The sequence below is a fragment of the Penicillium daleae genome (assembly GCF_028827525.1).
Source record: "Penicillium daleae strain IBT 16125 chromosome Unknown utg000001l_segment0_segment0, whole genome shotgun sequence".
In the NCBI taxonomy this organism is placed as follows: Eukaryota; Fungi; Ascomycota; class Eurotiomycetes; order Eurotiales; family Aspergillaceae; genus Penicillium; species Penicillium daleae.
The window spans coordinates 238,994-256,740 of NW_026623149.1; the positions used below are offsets into that span (position 1 = coordinate 238,994).

At 47.9% G+C, this 17,747-nt stretch overlaps 4 protein-coding genes across 4 annotated transcripts; 2 read left to right on the forward strand and 2 right to left on the reverse strand.

Annotated features, from left to right (window-relative positions):
• Window positions 1–1,735: 1,735 nt before the first annotated feature.
• Window positions 1,736–3,074, forward strand: N7458_000077 (NAD(P)/FAD-dependent oxidoreductase; the record flags this gene model as incomplete). The annotated part of the gene is made up of 4 exons (XM_056903471.1): window positions 1,736–1,952; window positions 2,022–2,288; window positions 2,350–2,874; window positions 2,935–3,074. The coding sequence occupies 4 exons, from the start codon at window positions 1,736–1,738 to the stop codon at window positions 3,072–3,074; spliced, it is 1,149 nt and encodes a 382-aa protein (XP_056771238.1).
• A 677-nt stretch (window positions 3,075–3,751) lies between these two features.
• On the reverse strand, window positions 3,752–5,485 carry N7458_000078 (cytochrome P450; the record flags this gene model as incomplete). The annotated part of the gene is made up of 5 exons (XM_056903472.1): window positions 3,752–4,176; window positions 4,227–4,829; window positions 4,887–4,955; window positions 5,007–5,220; window positions 5,270–5,485. The coding sequence occupies 5 exons, from the start codon at window positions 5,483–5,485 to the stop codon at window positions 3,752–3,754; spliced, it is 1,527 nt and encodes a 508-aa protein (XP_056771239.1).
• Window positions 5,486–8,195: 2,710 nt separating this feature from the next.
• N7458_000079 (3-beta hydroxysteroid dehydrogenase/isomerase) lies at window positions 8,196–9,453 on the forward strand (the record flags this gene model as incomplete). The annotated part of the gene is made up of 5 exons (XM_056903473.1): window positions 8,196–8,465; window positions 8,517–8,700; window positions 8,777–8,931; window positions 8,990–9,089; window positions 9,143–9,453. 5 exons carry the CDS (start codon window positions 8,196–8,198, stop codon window positions 9,451–9,453), a joined length of 1,020 nt encoding a protein of 339 aa, XP_056771240.1.
• A 325-nt stretch (window positions 9,454–9,778) lies between these two features.
• N7458_000080 (Acyl transferase/acyl hydrolase/lysophospholipase) lies at window positions 9,779–17,642 on the reverse strand (the record flags this gene model as incomplete). The annotated part of the gene is made up of 6 exons (XM_056903474.1): window positions 9,779–10,704; window positions 10,777–14,503; window positions 14,587–15,335; window positions 15,398–15,773; window positions 15,864–16,979; window positions 17,049–17,642. 6 exons carry the CDS (start codon window positions 17,640–17,642, stop codon window positions 9,779–9,781), a joined length of 7,488 nt encoding a protein of 2,495 aa, XP_056771241.1.
• Between the last annotated feature and the right edge of the window lie 105 nt (window positions 17,643–17,747).

Sequence of the window (17,747 nt, forward strand, 5' to 3'; positions counted from 1 at the left end):
AGTTTAGAGTATTGCTAGTTAGTTTCTGAAAGAAACCCTATGGCCCCAATAGGACAACTTCGAGAAAAAACAGAGGACTTTACCTTAAGTAACTGGTGAAAACCGTGATAAGAGAGAGTCGAAATGAGCTTAGGTTTCCTTAAATGTCGACGCAACTCAACATCCAGTCTTCTCGTCAACCTCGGGATTCTATTGCGTAGAGTTGCATGTGATTGGCAAGTGGAAATTCTCCACAAGGCATTCGGGTATCACGATACCAGTACAGGAGAATATCGGGTAGGACGCCGAACTTACGCAGATAAGCCAGAAGATGGAATTAGTAGACCTCGGCACAGCCCACGTAAGGTACCCATTGGACAATGTCACGACGGCTCATGGGAGGCAGGGCATGGATACAAACTTCCTGTGGGCTTTTCATTAGGTATTATGCTGAGGTCACAAGATGCAAATCATGGCCTTCTATTTTGTGGTTTCACAATATATATTTTCATGCTTATTGTCTTTCACGGGTTCTTACTGCTTTTCACTACCTAAGGCTAGGCCCTTGATCATAATGCCTTAAACGCCCGAGCCCAGGCTGCCCTTGCTGACCTGACGCCTAGACATTTATTCCCTGTTACCGCCTCACACTCTGATCTGGTCCTCGTTAATTAGATACGGCTGCGGTAGGAATAATGGCCATATGAAGAAAATAAACATCGAAACGCAAAATTTCTATATATACAGGAAGAAATGGTAGACGCTATGTGTACCCCCCCCCCCCCCCCCCCCCCCCCCTTTTCTCCTAAGGCAGTCGTGAATGATCATCGAAGCTGTTTTATCAACCCTGTTATGTCACTGAAAAACGATGCACAATATAGACTCGGAAGCCTCCTCAGCTAGGAATACCCTTAAATGATGATCTGTATTATGGATCTTGATAGGGTCGAATCTGATGCGGCTTGGGATTTAGCAAATCCGCTTGACTCCTTATTTGAGCTGCACTGATTGGTGCTGATCCGCGCGATGTGATTGGGGTTTGGGGAATAAAGCAGTTGATAAAAACTTGTTTGGATGGGTGGAAAATGCGCTGGTAGATGGAGTCGTTCTGTGACTTGAGAGCCGACCTAGAAGCCCAGTCCATTGGTGGTGGCTGGCTTCGTGGCACTTTTCGCCTTGGCAAGGTCCCCACACCCAGAGGGTGGCCCAAAACAAAGAACTCTGAAAATCATGCACAGAAAGGCAATTTTTTGCATGCTTTTTGGGAAAACCGCAGAGCGTCTACGAGGATAGGTGTTCTTGCAGCTATATCACTCTGTATTACTAACACGTCTCGAAGCTCATCATGTACCTGTTGCATGAGTACAAAGGTACATATGTAATGGTAAACAATTTACCTTGAAAGGAGCAGACATATTTTCTCCATTCCAGGCGAAATCTTGCCAATGACAACTGCAGCAAATGGTGATTCCTAGCCAAAACGATATAGTGATCTGCGATTTCTTCGTTACACCAATGTCTGCATGAGCAGTCTTGACCTTGCAGAGTCAATATTCAATTCACTAGACATGCAAGGGACCCACAACAATGATCCCACCGTCCTCAGACCCATGGAGCCAGAAGCATGTTGGTATAGGAAATTTTGACAATAGATCCCATGTCGATCGCCTTGTTACATGTTGGTAATCTATAAAGAGCCTCGACACGTCTACTCCTGGCAATCTGGAGTTTGCACGAGTTAAACTAATCAGTCACAATGTCAGTCAAGACAGTCTTCCTTTCATTGCTGGCGTTATCCGGAGCGGTATCGTTGCCACAGACTGACTACGATGTCATTATCGTCGGTGGAGGCCCCGCGGGTCTCAGCGCCCTCAGCGGTGTTTCTCGTGTCAGACGCAACGCTCTGTTGTTTGACAACCAGCAGTATCGGAATGCCCCGACCCGAGAAATGCACGATGTCATCGGAAACGACGGTAAGTCGTCTTCTGGTTTATGGAAGTGATGTACTCACCGGTAGATCGACTAACATGATATAATCATAGGCACCCCACCTGCGACTTTCCGAGGTCTAGCTCGAGAGCAGATTTCGAAATACGATACCGCTCACTTCAAGAATGAGACAGTGGAATCTATCGTTCCTTTAGATGGCGATTTTTCCGCCTTCAATGTCACCGATGCTACCGGAGAGAGCTATACAGCGCGCAAAATTGTGCTTGGTACTGGTTTGCGTGACCTTCTTCCCTCAACGCCCGGTCTACGTGAAGCATTCGGAAAGGGAATTTTCTGGTGTCCATGGTGCGACGGTTATGGTGAGTTTTCAACCAAAGACGGTAAATATCACACCAGCAAAATATTTCTAACCGTCTATAGAGCACCGCGATCAGCCTTTCGGCATTGTCGCTGATATCGCCAGCGTGCTTGGTGCCGTCTTGGAAGTCCACACCTTGAACAGCGATATCATTGCCTTCACCAATGGGACGCGGACACCTGAAGGAGAGGCTCGTGCCTCACAGAAGTATCCAGACTGGGATAAGCAGCTGGAGGCTTGGGGTGTCCCCTTCGATAACCGTATCATCGAATCTTTTGAACGTCTCCAAGACGGTGGTACTCACCGTGATCAGGACGAAGACAAGCAGTACGACAAATTCCGCGTTCACTTCACCGAGGGTGAGCCGGTCGAGCGTAATGCTTTCCTGGTTGACTACCCCACCGATCAGACCTCGACCCTCCCAGCTCAGATGGGTCTTGAGATGGACAACAGGAAGATCAAGGTCACCAGTGCTATGCGAACCAACGAAACTGGTGTCTTTGCTATCGGGGACGCAAATAGCGATGGTTCCACCAACGTCCCTCATGCTATGTTCAGCGGCAAGCGTGCTGCCGTTTACATTCACGGTGAGTTTCCCCCGCCACCTTGTCAGCCCTGGCTCAAATACTGATTGAGATCAATTGCAGTTGAAATGTCTCGCGAGGAATCAAAGTCAATAATTTCTAAGCGTGAAGGAATGATATCTCATCGTGAGCTTGAGGAGGAGGCCTACAACGCAATAGGTGACAACCTTGAGCGAGAATGGAAGCGCGCACAAGGTCTATAGACTGTGAGGGGTAACACTGAACATGGCTGAGCAATGTATGATGCAGCTCATATCAACCTACATGGCTTTAATATCTACAAACCATTGAGAACCTAGCGTGAAATTGTTTTGTGCTCGCTGCTGTAAAATTTAACTTGGCATCTGTTATGCTGTGCCTCTTAATTTGCTCCAAATGGCTCCAGTATCCCCCACATCCGGGAATATACCAATGATTTAAGGAAGCTGGAAAGTGTTACCTGTGCTGTTATACATCATGAATAGCAGGGAGGGGATCCTTCATTCAGTGGCAGTACAATTTGCCCGAGATTCTCTCAGACTTAATATTCCCATGACGAGTGAATGTCCTCCATTTGGAATGATAATAGTAAGCAGAATCAAACCTGGAGGATAAAACTATGGTCGCAGAATCAGCGGGTATAAGAAGGGCGACTTTATTGCAACATTTTCCATACATGAGCAGGGGATGAAGATGGTATTTATGAGCCGGAATTCCGGTAACACCTTCTAGTGCGGGCCGACAGTAGCATCGATGTATCCTATGTCTTTTCTATAATGCTAACTGATCCAATCGAGTGGTTAATCGCCAGAAATGCCATCAGGAGAATCTCAAATGGGCCCTCCCCTGCTTCTGAGAGGCAACAATCCATGAAGAGTACAGGTAGAAGAACAAGCATCTTTCACAACGTAATTTCTTCTTGCCTTCTTCGCACAGCAATTCTCGCTGAAGGATCTGCCGAAAGCCTCATTCCGGACCGCAAGATCCGTGGTGTACAACCTTGGGCCAATCGAAAGTCATATTTCATAATGACATGACACAAAATAACCTTCAACTCGGCGGCTGCGAAGAATCGCCCAGGGCAAGCGTGTTTTCCAAAGCCAAAACCCATGTGCTGCGGGGAAGGCGAAACGAACTGAGCCACGCTTTCTTTGTCCATAGATCCCTCACGAAGCTTCAGGAACCGGTAAGGGTCAAATGTTTCGGGGTCTGGGTAGATGGTGGGATCCCACATCTTGCTGCACGAGACCAGTATGATGTCCCCCTTTGGGATGACGACCCCGTCGGATAGCTTGACGTTGCATTCTGCCTTGCGCGCCATTTTTGCTGGTTACACGGTTAGTGCAGCGAATGTAAGGAAGTTGAAAAGTACTAACCAATAGCCATGGGTTTGACACGTTGAGATTCTTTGATGACGCTGTCCATCAACTTGAGCTTGTACATGGTACTCTTATTCCAGCCACCATCTCCAAGGACGCTGACGATTTCCTTCCGAAGCTCATCAACGAGTTCTTCACGACCACAAAGATCGAGTATGGTCTGAGTGAGTAGATCAGTGGTTGTATGAATCGCCGCTGTAGACAGAGCGAGTTGCATTGCAGCCTGATCAAAGGTTTGATCTTGACAATTTTCCTCTAGCCACTGAATTGCATCGTGGTATGTCTCTTCTGGTTTTCCCTCCACGATCGCTGCCTTTCGAGCCCTCTGTCGGTCCTCAACCACCGGAAAGATAATATCCTTAGCCTCTGTGAGCTCTTCTCTAATCCTTTGGCATTTGGGTAAAAAGCGCGCAGCGATGGGACGCAGAGCCTCGGGCCAAAGTCGAAGCTGGGCGGCAGCCATCAGGGAGTCGATCGTGTAATTAACCGTAATACGCAGCCAGTCGGGGTTGCGGCAAATCTTCTCACCCAAAAACACCCTTGATGACAGCTGGGCAATCAGACCAAGAGCTTTGGGTCGCAGGTGAATGTCATGCCAAGCTGCCGAATGGAGAGATCAGTAAGTCACCAAACCTAACCGATAGCGAAACAACCAACCGGGCTCGTCCGTCCATTGGTCCTTCAGTACGAGACTCGCTTCTATAGACATGGGCTCCGTGATATTGACTGCTTGCATCAGTCACTAAGTAACTATATGAGAATGGATCATAACCCTACTCAGATTTTGAGTGAGCTTAGTGCGAACGGTATCTTGAATGATATCCGAGGTCACAGTAACTTTGACCGCGTCGAAACCCGGAATATTGACATGGTGCTCTGTAACCAAAGCGCCGCTCAATGTCAGCAAACGATGACTGCGGATATCCTCTGCATAGTCGGCTGAAAGAATTGTTCGTATCCCGTTTTCAGTGACGACTCGAAAAGCTCCAGCCTACAGAACTTATAAGAAATGTCAGATTCCCAAGGAACATTTAACATACTTTTGCAAGACCGCCCATGATGAGATTATGCGCATCTTTCAAATAGCGCTGTCGAGCTTTGGCTATTCCGAATTCAAGGGGACGTTTGTTGTTTACCAAGGGTAACTGGGACTTGTTACCGGAGGTCAACAAGAAAAACAGCGCTAATAGAACGGCCACGGCAACGAGACCGGCGATATCGAATTTAGCCAGAACTGGCGGCACATGAAAAGACATTTTGGAGAACTACCACAGTGTTGACAAGAGGTCGTTCAGAGAGGCGAGAGAAGTTAGGAAATAAGATTACGTGAAGGTCATTGAAAAGGTTCTACGAAGAACGACCCTGGTCCGTGGCAACACTAACTAAATTGGATCACACCCTGAGCTAATTCCTAGACAATGACTGCAACTAACTTTTCTGTGAGTTCCCTCAATGCATTCAAATTATGCATATGCAATGTGAAAACTTTGAAATCATTGATTTCGAGGATTTAACCTGCGCTCATTCTCATGGAGGCAAGTGCTGTGGTGCAATAATCACTCTCAGCCAATTATGATGCATCGTAAAAACATTCAGGGATATGCCTAACTAAAAAAAAAAATTATTCACTTGCATGCGGTTCGTCGAATAGCGGGTCATAACTTGTGCAACATTCCCGCACTTCAGATCAGCACGCGTTATTATACCTGCACATTTGTGCCACGCATGGTATAACTAGTAGAGTTGGTCTAGCACAGGACCCGTGCTGAAAAGTGGAGTTATATTGAAAGCAGTATAACAAAGTCATGCAACTTGATGGGATACGTTGGCTGATCCGCAGTACTATACTACTGACTGCAATGACCTAATGGCTTATCGAATGTCAGGGGTACGTACGAGTTCGTATTGGAGTGGGTTAGTTTTGACGGACATAGCTGTTTTGCTTTTAAGAATGGTACACTACTACCATTTTAACATACCACTATTGTATCGGTAATTGCTTAAGCAATATTTGTTAATTCTCTGTTTTGCGTCTCAGTCCTCGGCTCCTTCCTATTGAATAAACGTCAAGTCAAAGACTTTCCCAATGCATTGAGCGATGGAGTTCGTGCAAGGGACAACATACTTTGTGTATTTCCTACCTGTCTACTGATTTATCCCGCTGTAGTGAAGTTCCGATCCCGGTGTTTTGTACAAAATGAATTGAGTGAGTACGAATTATCATGATAGGAATTCAATGTCTTGTATGTCTCCCTGTAATCTTTCACGATATCTGTAGGGGGCTGGTGATTGAGCTATTTGCAGTGCTTCTAACCTAGTGATTGAATAACTTGAATACTGTACCATTACACTCCAGTTTTGGTATAACGTTCGAATTTATTGCCTCACTGGCTGGGCCGTGGGGGGCTTTGGAGGTCTAACCTACGGCATCGTGACAGGTTATTCGAGTTACGTTCAAGTCTAACTTGGTAGAAAAGTATCAAATATTAACGTTCATTGGGATTCGAACATCATGGATATTCTAATTCGAAGACTAATGTAATTCGGCGTCAATCTCGAAATACCAGGTAGGCACGAGACTTTCCAACACGCAAGCAGCCTATTGTGTCCGACCATTGATTTCTCAAAAGTCAGAGATCTCAGGCATCAGAGCAGTCCGAGATTTTCCAACACGACGATTTATTTATCGCAGCAGGTCCAGCACTCCTACCACGAGTTAGCAAATTTGCACAGCGGAGAGACAGCCGCTGAAGAGTGGGATGTAACATACTTGGTCACCAGAACCAATCTGGGTTGACTCCCACCCTGCTTGGCACTGGAAAGGTGCGTCTCGGCACAAACGTAGGCAGATAGTGTCGTCGTCTGTGCCTTGGGGTAAGGCGTAAACGCTGGAGGCAGCCAAGGCCATGGTGGTAATGAGGAAAGAAGAGAAGTGCATTTTAGCCCACGCTTGTTTGTGCAACAAGGATTTCTGAGGAATGGCAGTGATTGTTATCAGAGCAAGGATGATGCTGCGATAGATGATATTTATAACAAGCTTAGGAAATATCGGAGTATGTTTGTCCACGTCGCTATGCCCTCCTCCATGTTACTGTCAACTTACGAGACTGAAAATTGTGCAAAGCGGCTTCGAATAGGAGCTGCGATATTATGTGCTACGTGATGTTCATGCAAGGCGGCGCGAAAAATGACATAGGTTTCACAAAGCCACGCTTCGGGTAACCAGGAAGCTGATCCAGCCTCCTTGAGTATGAAATACATAACACAAAGTGCCTGGATTTTCATTGTGGACCGGGCGACTTATTCTGAATTAGTGTACACCAGAGGTAGAGATAGGGCCGCGCTCGTGGTTGTTATCGCGGAGATATGCATTTACTCCTTGCGGAACGGCTCGGAGCGCACCGTAGACAGTGTAAGATCGACGTTGCAGAAAAAACCAGATCGACGCTAACCATGCATGGGCGGATGTGGAGCCAGCAAGGGTCCTGTAGCGGTGTACTGCATTACGTTACAGGTATGTGTGTTGTGTAACGGTCGAGGAGAATGACTGTACGAGATCCTGTTCCTTTGAAAAGCAATAAAAAAGCCAAGATCGATATTTCACTTACAGTTGCTTATGCTTTCAGCCCAGCCACATCTAGGTACGTTCCTGTACCTCTGATTCGAGGTACTTTGTAGATCGATTGATTCAATAGTTGCTACCGGTCATAACCTTCACCGCTACTCGTTGGAAGGAAGCATCATATTGGGTGTGAATCACAGCGTACGGCGCGATTGTAAGAGCGTCCCCCTGTTTTGGTCGTCTCCCCCAAGAGTAGTGTTCTTGAATCAGTGCAGTGTCACGGTGTGACTTTTATTTTCAGACTGGACCCATCAGACTTGACTAGGTGAGCTAGGTATGATAAACACCAACTGAAGCACTACATCTCCAGGACCTTGGAACAAGTTATTGTGTAGTTGATAAAAATGACTGGCTTGAAACAACATGCAATTCCCCCCAGGTCGAAAGTCCTCGTCACCGGAGCAAACGGCTTTATCGCTTCACATATTATCAATGTTTTGCTAGAGCTTGGCTACACGGTTAGAGGAACTGTGCGGACTCCGACTCCATGGCTGGATGATTATTTTGCAGATCAATGGGGTTCAGGTCGGTTCGAGTCCGTCCTGGTACCGGACTTCCAGCAGCGCAACGCATTTGATGAATGTGTACAAGGAGTTTCGGGAATTATCCATGTTGTATGTTATGCATTCTCGATTCAGAGATGTAATGTTAATTACGACAACTAGGCTCAAGCTATGCCCAGTGCTCCAGTCGTGAAGGATGTGGATGAAGCAGTGGCATACACAGTGAAAGGCAGTGTAAATCTTCTCCAGGCTGCATCAGCGCAGACGTCGGTGAAGCGAGTTGTCTTCACCTCGTCCATTGTCGCTGCAGGCTACCCTAAAGGTCCCGGGTTTAAACTGGATGTGGGTAAGAAGCGCCTAATCAAATGTTTTTACTAGCGACGTGTGAAATGTCAGGGAGAAACGCTAACCCCTCTATACAGATTCTTGGGATCAAAGTGTGAGCAAACGATTGAAACCACCAGCGGAGCGGTCTGCCTATCGAGAGTGCAAAGCTCAAGGAGAGTTTCAGGCGTGGAAATGGGTTGAGAAGAATCAACCAGGTTTTGAATTCAATACCGTCCTTCCGTGGTTCACGGTGAGTGTGCTGACAAAAGTAAAAGTGATCATGAAAACTGATTCAGGGGGCTTGATAGTTGGGCAAGGTGCTCCATCCAAACATTGGGGGCTCAACAATGGGATATGTCACTGGGTTGCTTCAAGGCAATACGCAGCCATTCAAGTTCCTCCCTCTTCGTGAGTAAAATGTATCCTAGTAACAAGAAGACTTCGCTTATAGGAATATCCAGCATGGTTTGTGGATGTAGTGGATACTGCGCGCCTACATACAATTGCGCTATTTTGTTCAAGTGTGAAATCTGAGCGACTCTTTGCTGCTGCAGGGCCGTTCAGTTGGCAAGAGGTAATTGAGATTCTCAAACAGCTGCAACCCGGAAACATCTCTATTCCAACCACAACTTCACAGGAAGAGCCAACCATCGGCGAAGTTGTACCGGCATCCAGAGCTTTGAAACTGCTCAATGAGTACTTTGGACAAATTAGCTGGACGCCTTTGGCAACTAGTCTGGAAAGAGCCATTCAAAAGACTGTTATTCGTTAGAAAACACCCCTCCTTAAAAGAACTATGCTCTGAGAGATGAAACTGCCTGGAAATAACCATGTATCCTGTCACTACAGTTGTGGAGATAGCTCAATCAGTAGAAAATTCATGAACGGTAGTTATTCTCAACCGCATAGAGGGAGAAATTGTTCCAAAAATATTTGTATTTGATCTCTAGTTGCAAAGAATATGTCTCTCTGACCACGGTAAAACAATCTGATCCTAGTGGGACTAATTGTTTGAGAGTATTATTCAGACAACCTAGGCATTTCATAAGAAACGATATTCATTAGAGCGGCCGAAATTAGATAAAGAAAAAAAAACACTATAGTCGAACATGACTGGAAAGAAATTGATACCCGTCCAAAACAGCTTGAGAGGCTCCGTCGTCATCTTCGTATCTCGGATAGATGTCAAACAGATGCAAACCTTTGTCCACAACACGAAGCACAGCTTCAACGCCCTGAATTTCCAATTCATCATGTGTTCTTTGCACCTGCTCCACTGGAATCAAGTCATCGAGCGCTCCATGAATTAGAAACGTAGGTGATTTGTAGCAACCGCGACGAATCTGAGCCAGCGGGCTGACGGCTTGAACTTCTTCAGATGTTGGGTATGGCAATGAGCCTTCCGAACCACTGGTTTGAGACTTCCAGAGGTGTTTACCGCGTAGAAGAATAGGCAAAGTTTGCCCGGTCCAATTCATATGCAACGCAATCCGACTTCGTGCATCGGTGGGAGACATCCATCCTCCTTGAGCCTCATTGCTAGCCGGAGGGTTGTATGCAGTGATCGGTGTTTCATACATGCCTTCCCACACATCGTACACCATGCCGACTGATGAAGAATCGGTTTTGTATGGATTGTTGGGCTTGGACCAAAACGTACTTTCGTAATCACATGGACAGTAGAAGGCCAAGATTGCGTCAGGGGGTGGAATTGCAGCCTGTGGTGCTGTCCAAGCAAGAGTCATGGCTAAATGGCCTCCAGTGGACCATCCAACTACCACTACTTGCTCTCCATCTGGGCGAATGTCGGCACGCCCAAGGGCCAAACTTGGAAGAGTATAGCGTGCCCAGCGTAAACCCTCCCGTACGTCGTGCATGGGTCCTTCAAGAAGGGTTACTTCAGGGCAAAGCCGGTAGTCGATGCTGACTGGTAGGAAGCCTGCTTCCAATAAAATCTTTGTTTGCTTAGGTCGAACGTCCCTTCGGGACAGCATGACGTGCCCTCCTCCATGAATCATGAGAGCTGTTGATCATGTAAGAATAATTTTCGCCGCCGTGAGGGAGAAGGACAGCGCTGACTTATTCGCTTACATACCAATCGGACGACTCCTTCCAGGAGGCTGAAGACTCTTGGGGTAGAAGATATCGGCGCAAAGCCTCACACCACCCACTTCCCCAAAAAGAACGGTCTCCTTCTCCGGGAGGATAGCAGTACTCTCAACTCCCTTGACCCCCGGGAGAACAGGTGTCGGGGAAGCAGTGATCAGTCGCAGAGTGTTTGACTCCTGTGAGTTATTTCGTGACCAGTCTACCCATTCAAATCCTGATTGGGAGAGTGTAGCTTTCCAAGCATGCTCACTGGCAAGTGCATGTTTTCTGCCATCATTAAACAGCCACCAACCCTCGAGAAGACCAAAGACGAGATCAAACCAGAAGATGTTACGTGTCAGTTCAATCAGACAAAGGACTCCATCTGGTCGCAAGAGCTTTCTGATGTTGGTGCAAGACTCAACCAGATTGCGTGTGGCATGAATACAATTGCTGGAGATGATTACATCGTACTGTTCGAGCATTTCTAGCCCAGGGGTCTGTTCGATATTCAGCGTCTGATACTTCATGAAGTTGTAATGCTTAAACTTCTTGCGCGCGAGTGCCAGGAGTGATGAAGACAGGTCAGTGAATGTGTATTCGAATCGAAGGCCCGGGAGAGCTGTCAGCTGGCTCAGCAGAGCTTTGGTTGTCCCACCTGTACCTGCGCCGATCTCGAGAATTTTGACTTCGTGCAAGGTATCCCCGCGAGCAAGCAGAGCTGTCAGATACTGTGCCATATGGCGGGTTGCAGCATTGAACATAGGTGCATTTGTGTAAACGTCCTCCATCAGCTGACGGGCTTCAGCGTTTTGGAAGAGAATTGCAATGGGATCAGCCGCCCCAGTCAAACAGTCGGCCAATTGTGAGCCTGTTTTTCTGAGAAGATCGTGCTCGGATTTGTGTTGAGGATAAAGGCGGACAATCTCTTCATGTATTTCTAACGAAGTCAACTGTGTGATAGGCGTCCCTGTGCGCAAAAAGCCCGTCTCGGTGGCTCGAATCAGATTTGATGATTCCAAAATGGCGTGTAGCTGCCCCAATACTTTCTGATGCTGTGGCAAAACCTCAACCTGAGGCAGGTGCTGCTCAGGGTGAAGATGCTCCAGCGAGAGACCGAGAGATTCAAAAGCCTCTACGACATATGCAGTGACAAGCTCCATCTGTTTGGGATAGACAGAGCTATAGAAACCATCCCATTTTGTTGTCTGACTGTGAACTGCTGTTCCCTGTATCTCGCTGAAGACAAGAGGTGCTGTGTTCATAAGGCCCTGTGAATGCTCCATTGAAATAGGCGTCGGGATCGTAGAGTCATCATAACCAGAGGAGGAGGGATCCGATGTCTCGCTTTGCGATGCTGGTTGGAATTCATCGGTAAAATTAGAGATAGACTTGTGAGGGAAGATGGTGTTGACCAGTAACTGGACATTGGGAATATCTGCTAATTCAGATGACGTGATTGAGACCTTGAATCGCTTGGTGATTTCTGCAAGAACTTCGCTTCGCATCAATGAGTCAACGCCAATCTCCTCTAGATTCGAGGAGGGTGGGAGATCTTCAGGCAACATTCCCAAGAGTTCGCAGAGCATGGCTTGGACGTCCAGAAAGTAATCATGACTAGGAAGCGCTTCCTGGGGAGCAGCAAGAATGGCATGATTTGCGCTCCGCGGAACAATAGGGACTCTCTCACTCTCGGGGAAGTGTCCGAGTGAATCACTCTTTTCATCCACGGGATGGCTGTTCAGTCCTTTCAAAGCTCTAGTAAGTGAAACGATCGAAAGACTCTTGAATGTCACAGCAAGAACAGCGACAGCGAGCTTGCCCGTTGTGCGGTCTAGCGCAAAAATATCAGAGGTAATTTTGGTTTTTGAGGGGCGCTCGATATTGGAATATATATCCCAAGAACATGAGGCCGCCCCTTCCCGATCCAGGAATGGCTCCGCAAAAAAGAGTTCTCCAATCTCAGTGCACACAAACACCTCCTCCCCCCGAATATCTGACAGACAGTTGACATGAATACCGGCAACTTGAATGAAATTATCCAGGAGAATAGGATCACATCTGCTCTTGGCAGTAGGCAATGTGGCAAGATTGACCACACCTGCAGCCTCGTGTTCGGTCGCATACACACTCTCAACACCACGATAGCACGACGCGTAATTGACAACTCTCCGGAACGACTGATAGACCGCCATCCCTTTTAAACCACTCGATCCGGGTAATTTCTTGATGGAATGCACTCGAGATGCACGAATCAGACGATTCATGGAATTCAACCGTGCAAACAACGGGTCAGGGCGATCAAATGAATGCAAGCTGATCTTGCCTGCCGCGTGGGTTATGATGGCGCTCTTAGCATCTCGGGTGAACAGAGAAAATGACCAAGTCGCATGATCAGGCTGAAGCTGTAATAACTCCAAGAGAAGGTCACCCGAGGGGTTTAGCACGAGGGGAGCGGAGATCTCCAGGTCTTGGACATGGGGCATCTGAGGCGACGATGTGGTCTCCGGGCAAACAAGATGCGCAGCTCTGACTACCATCTCGATGTAGAGAGATGCAGGGCATAGATTCTGGTCAACGACTGCATGACCACTGGTACACATCTGGTACAAAGCATCGTTTGTGTTGATGGAACATAGGCATTCCTTCTCCGTCTTGCTAATGATCTGTATGAACTCGGGCGGGCTAACATCGGCCGGAGCACTCGACAAATTCTGGTGCGTGACCGGACTGAAAGCAAAAGGATCAAAATCAATCCAATGACGATGTTGAGCAAACTGATACGGCGGCAGGTTGATCCAGTTGAAAGTCTTGGCCTGACCAGCGTGGAATGGCCAGAATTGTACTGGTACGCCGCTATTCCAAAGATTACAAGTAGCCTGAGAAAGTTTCCTCTGCGCCAGTGGACCTTCCAAATCAATCGCCTGATAGATGTGCGCCCCGGCAGTAGATGCAGTGGCTCTCATGATCCTTTGGATCATGGGGATGATCGGAGACGCAGATCCTGCCTCCAGCCAGACAGCGGGCCCCTGAACCTTTACGGCTGCCCTCTCAACCGCTGCTCGGAAGTCAACAGAGTATCGGCTGTGATCCACAATTGCTTTCGGAGTCACAGGGGACCAATCTGCATCGGCTGAGCACGGCTCTAAAGGAATCGACAACGGGAAGAACTGGATATCACCAGCCACCATATTCAAACCTGGGACAATGCTGTCCACCATTCGAGAGTGGAAGGCATGTGTATTCTTAAGTCGCCTGGCACGAATGGTACGGAATGGGTTTTGAGCCACCAAATCCTCGAACGCGCAGATAGATGCCTCATCTCCTGCAAGGATGATGTTCCGCGCTCCATTCACACAGGAAATATCGACAGCAACATCCTGCATATCGCTCATCAAGTGCTGAACGTCTGCAAGTGTTGCTTCGACGGCAAGCATTACCCCACGGTCCGGCCCCCACTCATCACGAATCAGTCTAGCGCGCTCAGAGACCAGATAAATTGCGTCCGACAACTTGAGCCCCCCACTGACACAAAGACCAGTCAACTGACCAAAACTATGGCCAATAATCCGGTCTACCTGTAATCCAGAATCTATCCAAGTCTTTGCCGAACTGTATTGAATGGCAAAAAGGATACAATGCAAACTGACAATGTCCTGAATGGGAGCAGGGTCGAAGATACGTGGAAACAAGCTGGGAAGGTTGCGGGCTTGGCACACTTTTTCGCATTCAATCTGGATGAGTTAAAAACAACCAGTGAGAATTGTCCAAGGTACAATATATGAGATTAACGAAAGGAAAGGAGTACGATACTCACCAAGTGATATTGGAGCAATTCGCATCGGTTGAACAGGTCTTCAGAAATATGCGCCGTATCTCCATTTTGACCTCCGAAGCATAGGATAATGGGCAAGCGGGAACGTGTTTGCTTCTTGGCAATGCTCACTTCCTGTGCTGTGGATTCAAGCATAGCAAGAAGTGAGGCAGTCTCACCGGATGGAACAGTAAACGAATGAGCGTATTCTAGATCTCTGTTTTGCTTTATAGCCAAGTTATACGCCAGGTCCCCGCAGCAATCAATTCGTCCTTGTCGGATATGGGAGACCAACATCTCGCAGTAGGACTGTAACGACTCCACAGAATTGGCAGCGAGAATTATCGGCACTTCGGATGGTTGCACACAGGCTCGGGCCGTTGGGATGCAAGACTTTTTATGTTGCTTAACGACAATGGCCGCGTTACTACCTGCCGCACCATAGTTGGTCACCATGGCCACAGCACTTGAAGACCTGGCGGATGGCCATTCGGTAAGGTGGGTGGGAATATCGATGAGTTCGTTTCCGAAAGGCGCAATCTTGGGATTCAGCTGCGAAAAATTGGCCTGCTTAGGGATTTTGCTTTTTTGGAGCATCATGATTGTCTTAAGTAGACCCGCGACTCCAGAAGCGGTCTCTGTGTGTCCAATGTTGTCCTTGATGGATCCCACGTAAACCTTATCCTTTCTAGCTGGTTTGCTGAAAGTTCTCCTGAGGCTGTCGAACTCGATCGGGTCACCCACTTGTGTTCCTGCCATTGCTCTGTTTTAGTGGACTGGTGACACTGGTCTGGCGAGGGGGAAATGAACAAACCGGTTCCATGCGCCTCAACGTATGTGATATCCTCTGGAGAAACACCTGCGGCCGTCATTGCCTTTTGGTACAGTGACATTTGTGACTCCGAATGCGGTACTGTGATGGGAGAACAATTCGATCCCTGATTGACAGCTGACCCGCCTATGACAGCAAGAATTGGATCTCCATCGCGAATTGCATCGGCCAGTGGTCTCAAAACAACCAGACCTGCACCTTCCCCCCTGCAGTACCCATCTGCATCTCGATCAAAAGCCTTGGAAGCGCCGGTCGGGGACAGGAATGAAGCTGCAGCTAGGTTCTGTGTGACCCTAGGGCTAGTCATGATATTGACCCCTCCTGCCACAGCGATCGAGCACTCTTTGCCTTCGAGAGCCTGCCATGTCACAAAAGAATTTTAGCCTTTTCTCATGCTTCCAAATATAAAATTGAATGTGCTGTCAATGGCCAAAGAATGAGATCGTACCTTGCATGCCATGTGAATTGCAACCGCAGCCGAGGAGCACGCCGTGTCCACAACAATTGAGGGACCACTCCATCCAAAGAAGTGACTTACACGGCCGCTATTGAATGCTTGAAGTGTTCCAGTAGCCGAGAAAGCGTTCGCGTTTGTCGAACCTACGTTGTCTGTGTAGTCGTCGGATCCAACACCCACGTAACACCCAATATCGGTTGGCAGATTAGCCTTCCTCATACCGCAGTATCCTGCAGATTCCATTGCTTCATAAGCGACTTGCAGGAGTAGCCGCTGCTGAGGATCCATAGACTCTGCCTCACGAGCTGATATTCCAAAGAAGCGGTGGTCGAAAGCATCCGGGTTGGCTAAAAAGTTCCCGAAAAATGGTCCCTTCGGCTTCCGGAGAACCTCATCCATCTTGAATCTCTTGGTAGGTAGTGGTCCAACTGCGCATTTTCCAAGCTGTAGTATCTCCCACAAAAGCTCTGGAGAGTTTGCCTGCGCATATCGGCATCCCATGCCAGTGATTGCTATGGGAATTGCAAGGTTAGAGGTTGTCGTTTTCGCTTGCTTGTTCCCCGTGTCATCTTCAATCTGATCAAACTCATTACCGAACTCATCGACCTTATTGGAGATCCTGCGGTAGTTGGTAGAACTCGTACTAGGCAATTTGTCGGACTGGAGCAGGCGGCTTCTAATAAGTCGTGGTACAAATTGATCAGTCCCAATGGCAATGAAGCCAAGTTGGCCGTCGAGAATGGCCTGTGTGTCTTGGAGAGTAGATGATACGGTAAGGAACCACTGTGAAGGCTTCACAAGGATTGATTCTAGTGCGACCTCGTGAATCGCGGGGACCTCCTCAACTACATTGCCATCCACGTTGGACCTCAACGGTAGATGGCGCTGGATATATGTATCAGGCAGTCGAAAACGAGAATCGAGCCCACAAAGCCTGGAAAGATACGTCACAGACGTAGTGTGAGATGCATGATGAAACCTTCCCCGCAAGCCGATCACCTTAGCCGACAAGCCCTCGCTTTTCAACTGCTCCAGAATGGCACTTAACTCCAAATCTGCAACGGTAATAGTAGCAGAGTTTGTGTCAGTGAAGCATGAAATATAGCCCTGTGGGAAGTATGGTCAGTTTTCTGAGGAAAGGTAGTTAACGGGAAATTCCGTCAATTTTGTACGCACCGTGTCAGATTCAAGCAAAATATCTTTCAGTTTCTCGTTCTCCAAGTCATCTTTCCATCTTACAGCCAGAGATTGAGTAGGGCCATATTGAAGTGCGTCCAAGTCAACTGCAGCTCCGATACACACAGCCAAGCGGACCATGGCTGACGCGATTTGTGGGAAGTGATTCGTGTCCGGCGAGCAGGACACTGCGGCCGCAGATAGGAATCCAACGCAAAAGCCTTGCGCGTCAACGACCTGATGCTCCTCACCACGTTCTTTGGCTAAAAAATACTCCAGTATCTGCCTTAGAACTGTGATGGGTGTCAAGAGAACATTCAACGAAAGCTCCTGGCTACTGACAGACTCCCCCTGCGCGAGTCTACCAAGGACGCTCAGTTGTGTAGCACCGGGAACCTGAGTCAAGGCAGGCCATACGTCTGTGATGACAGGCCATAATGAAGGAAGCTCTTCTAGCACAGGCTTGAAAAACTCAACGGATGGAGTAGTTTGAAGGGTGTTGTGAATGAAAGATAAGCTTTCGGCGATCGCACAACTTTGAGGCCCAAACAAAAAGCAAACGGGCCGAGCCGTGTGGACCGTCGAGGATGCCATTCCGGCGGCTGTGAGAGAGAGAAAGAGAGAAGGGAATAAACAAAGAGCAACGTCCAGATAATGAAAGGACTGAACAAGGAAGGGGTGATACCTTGCACGTCTATG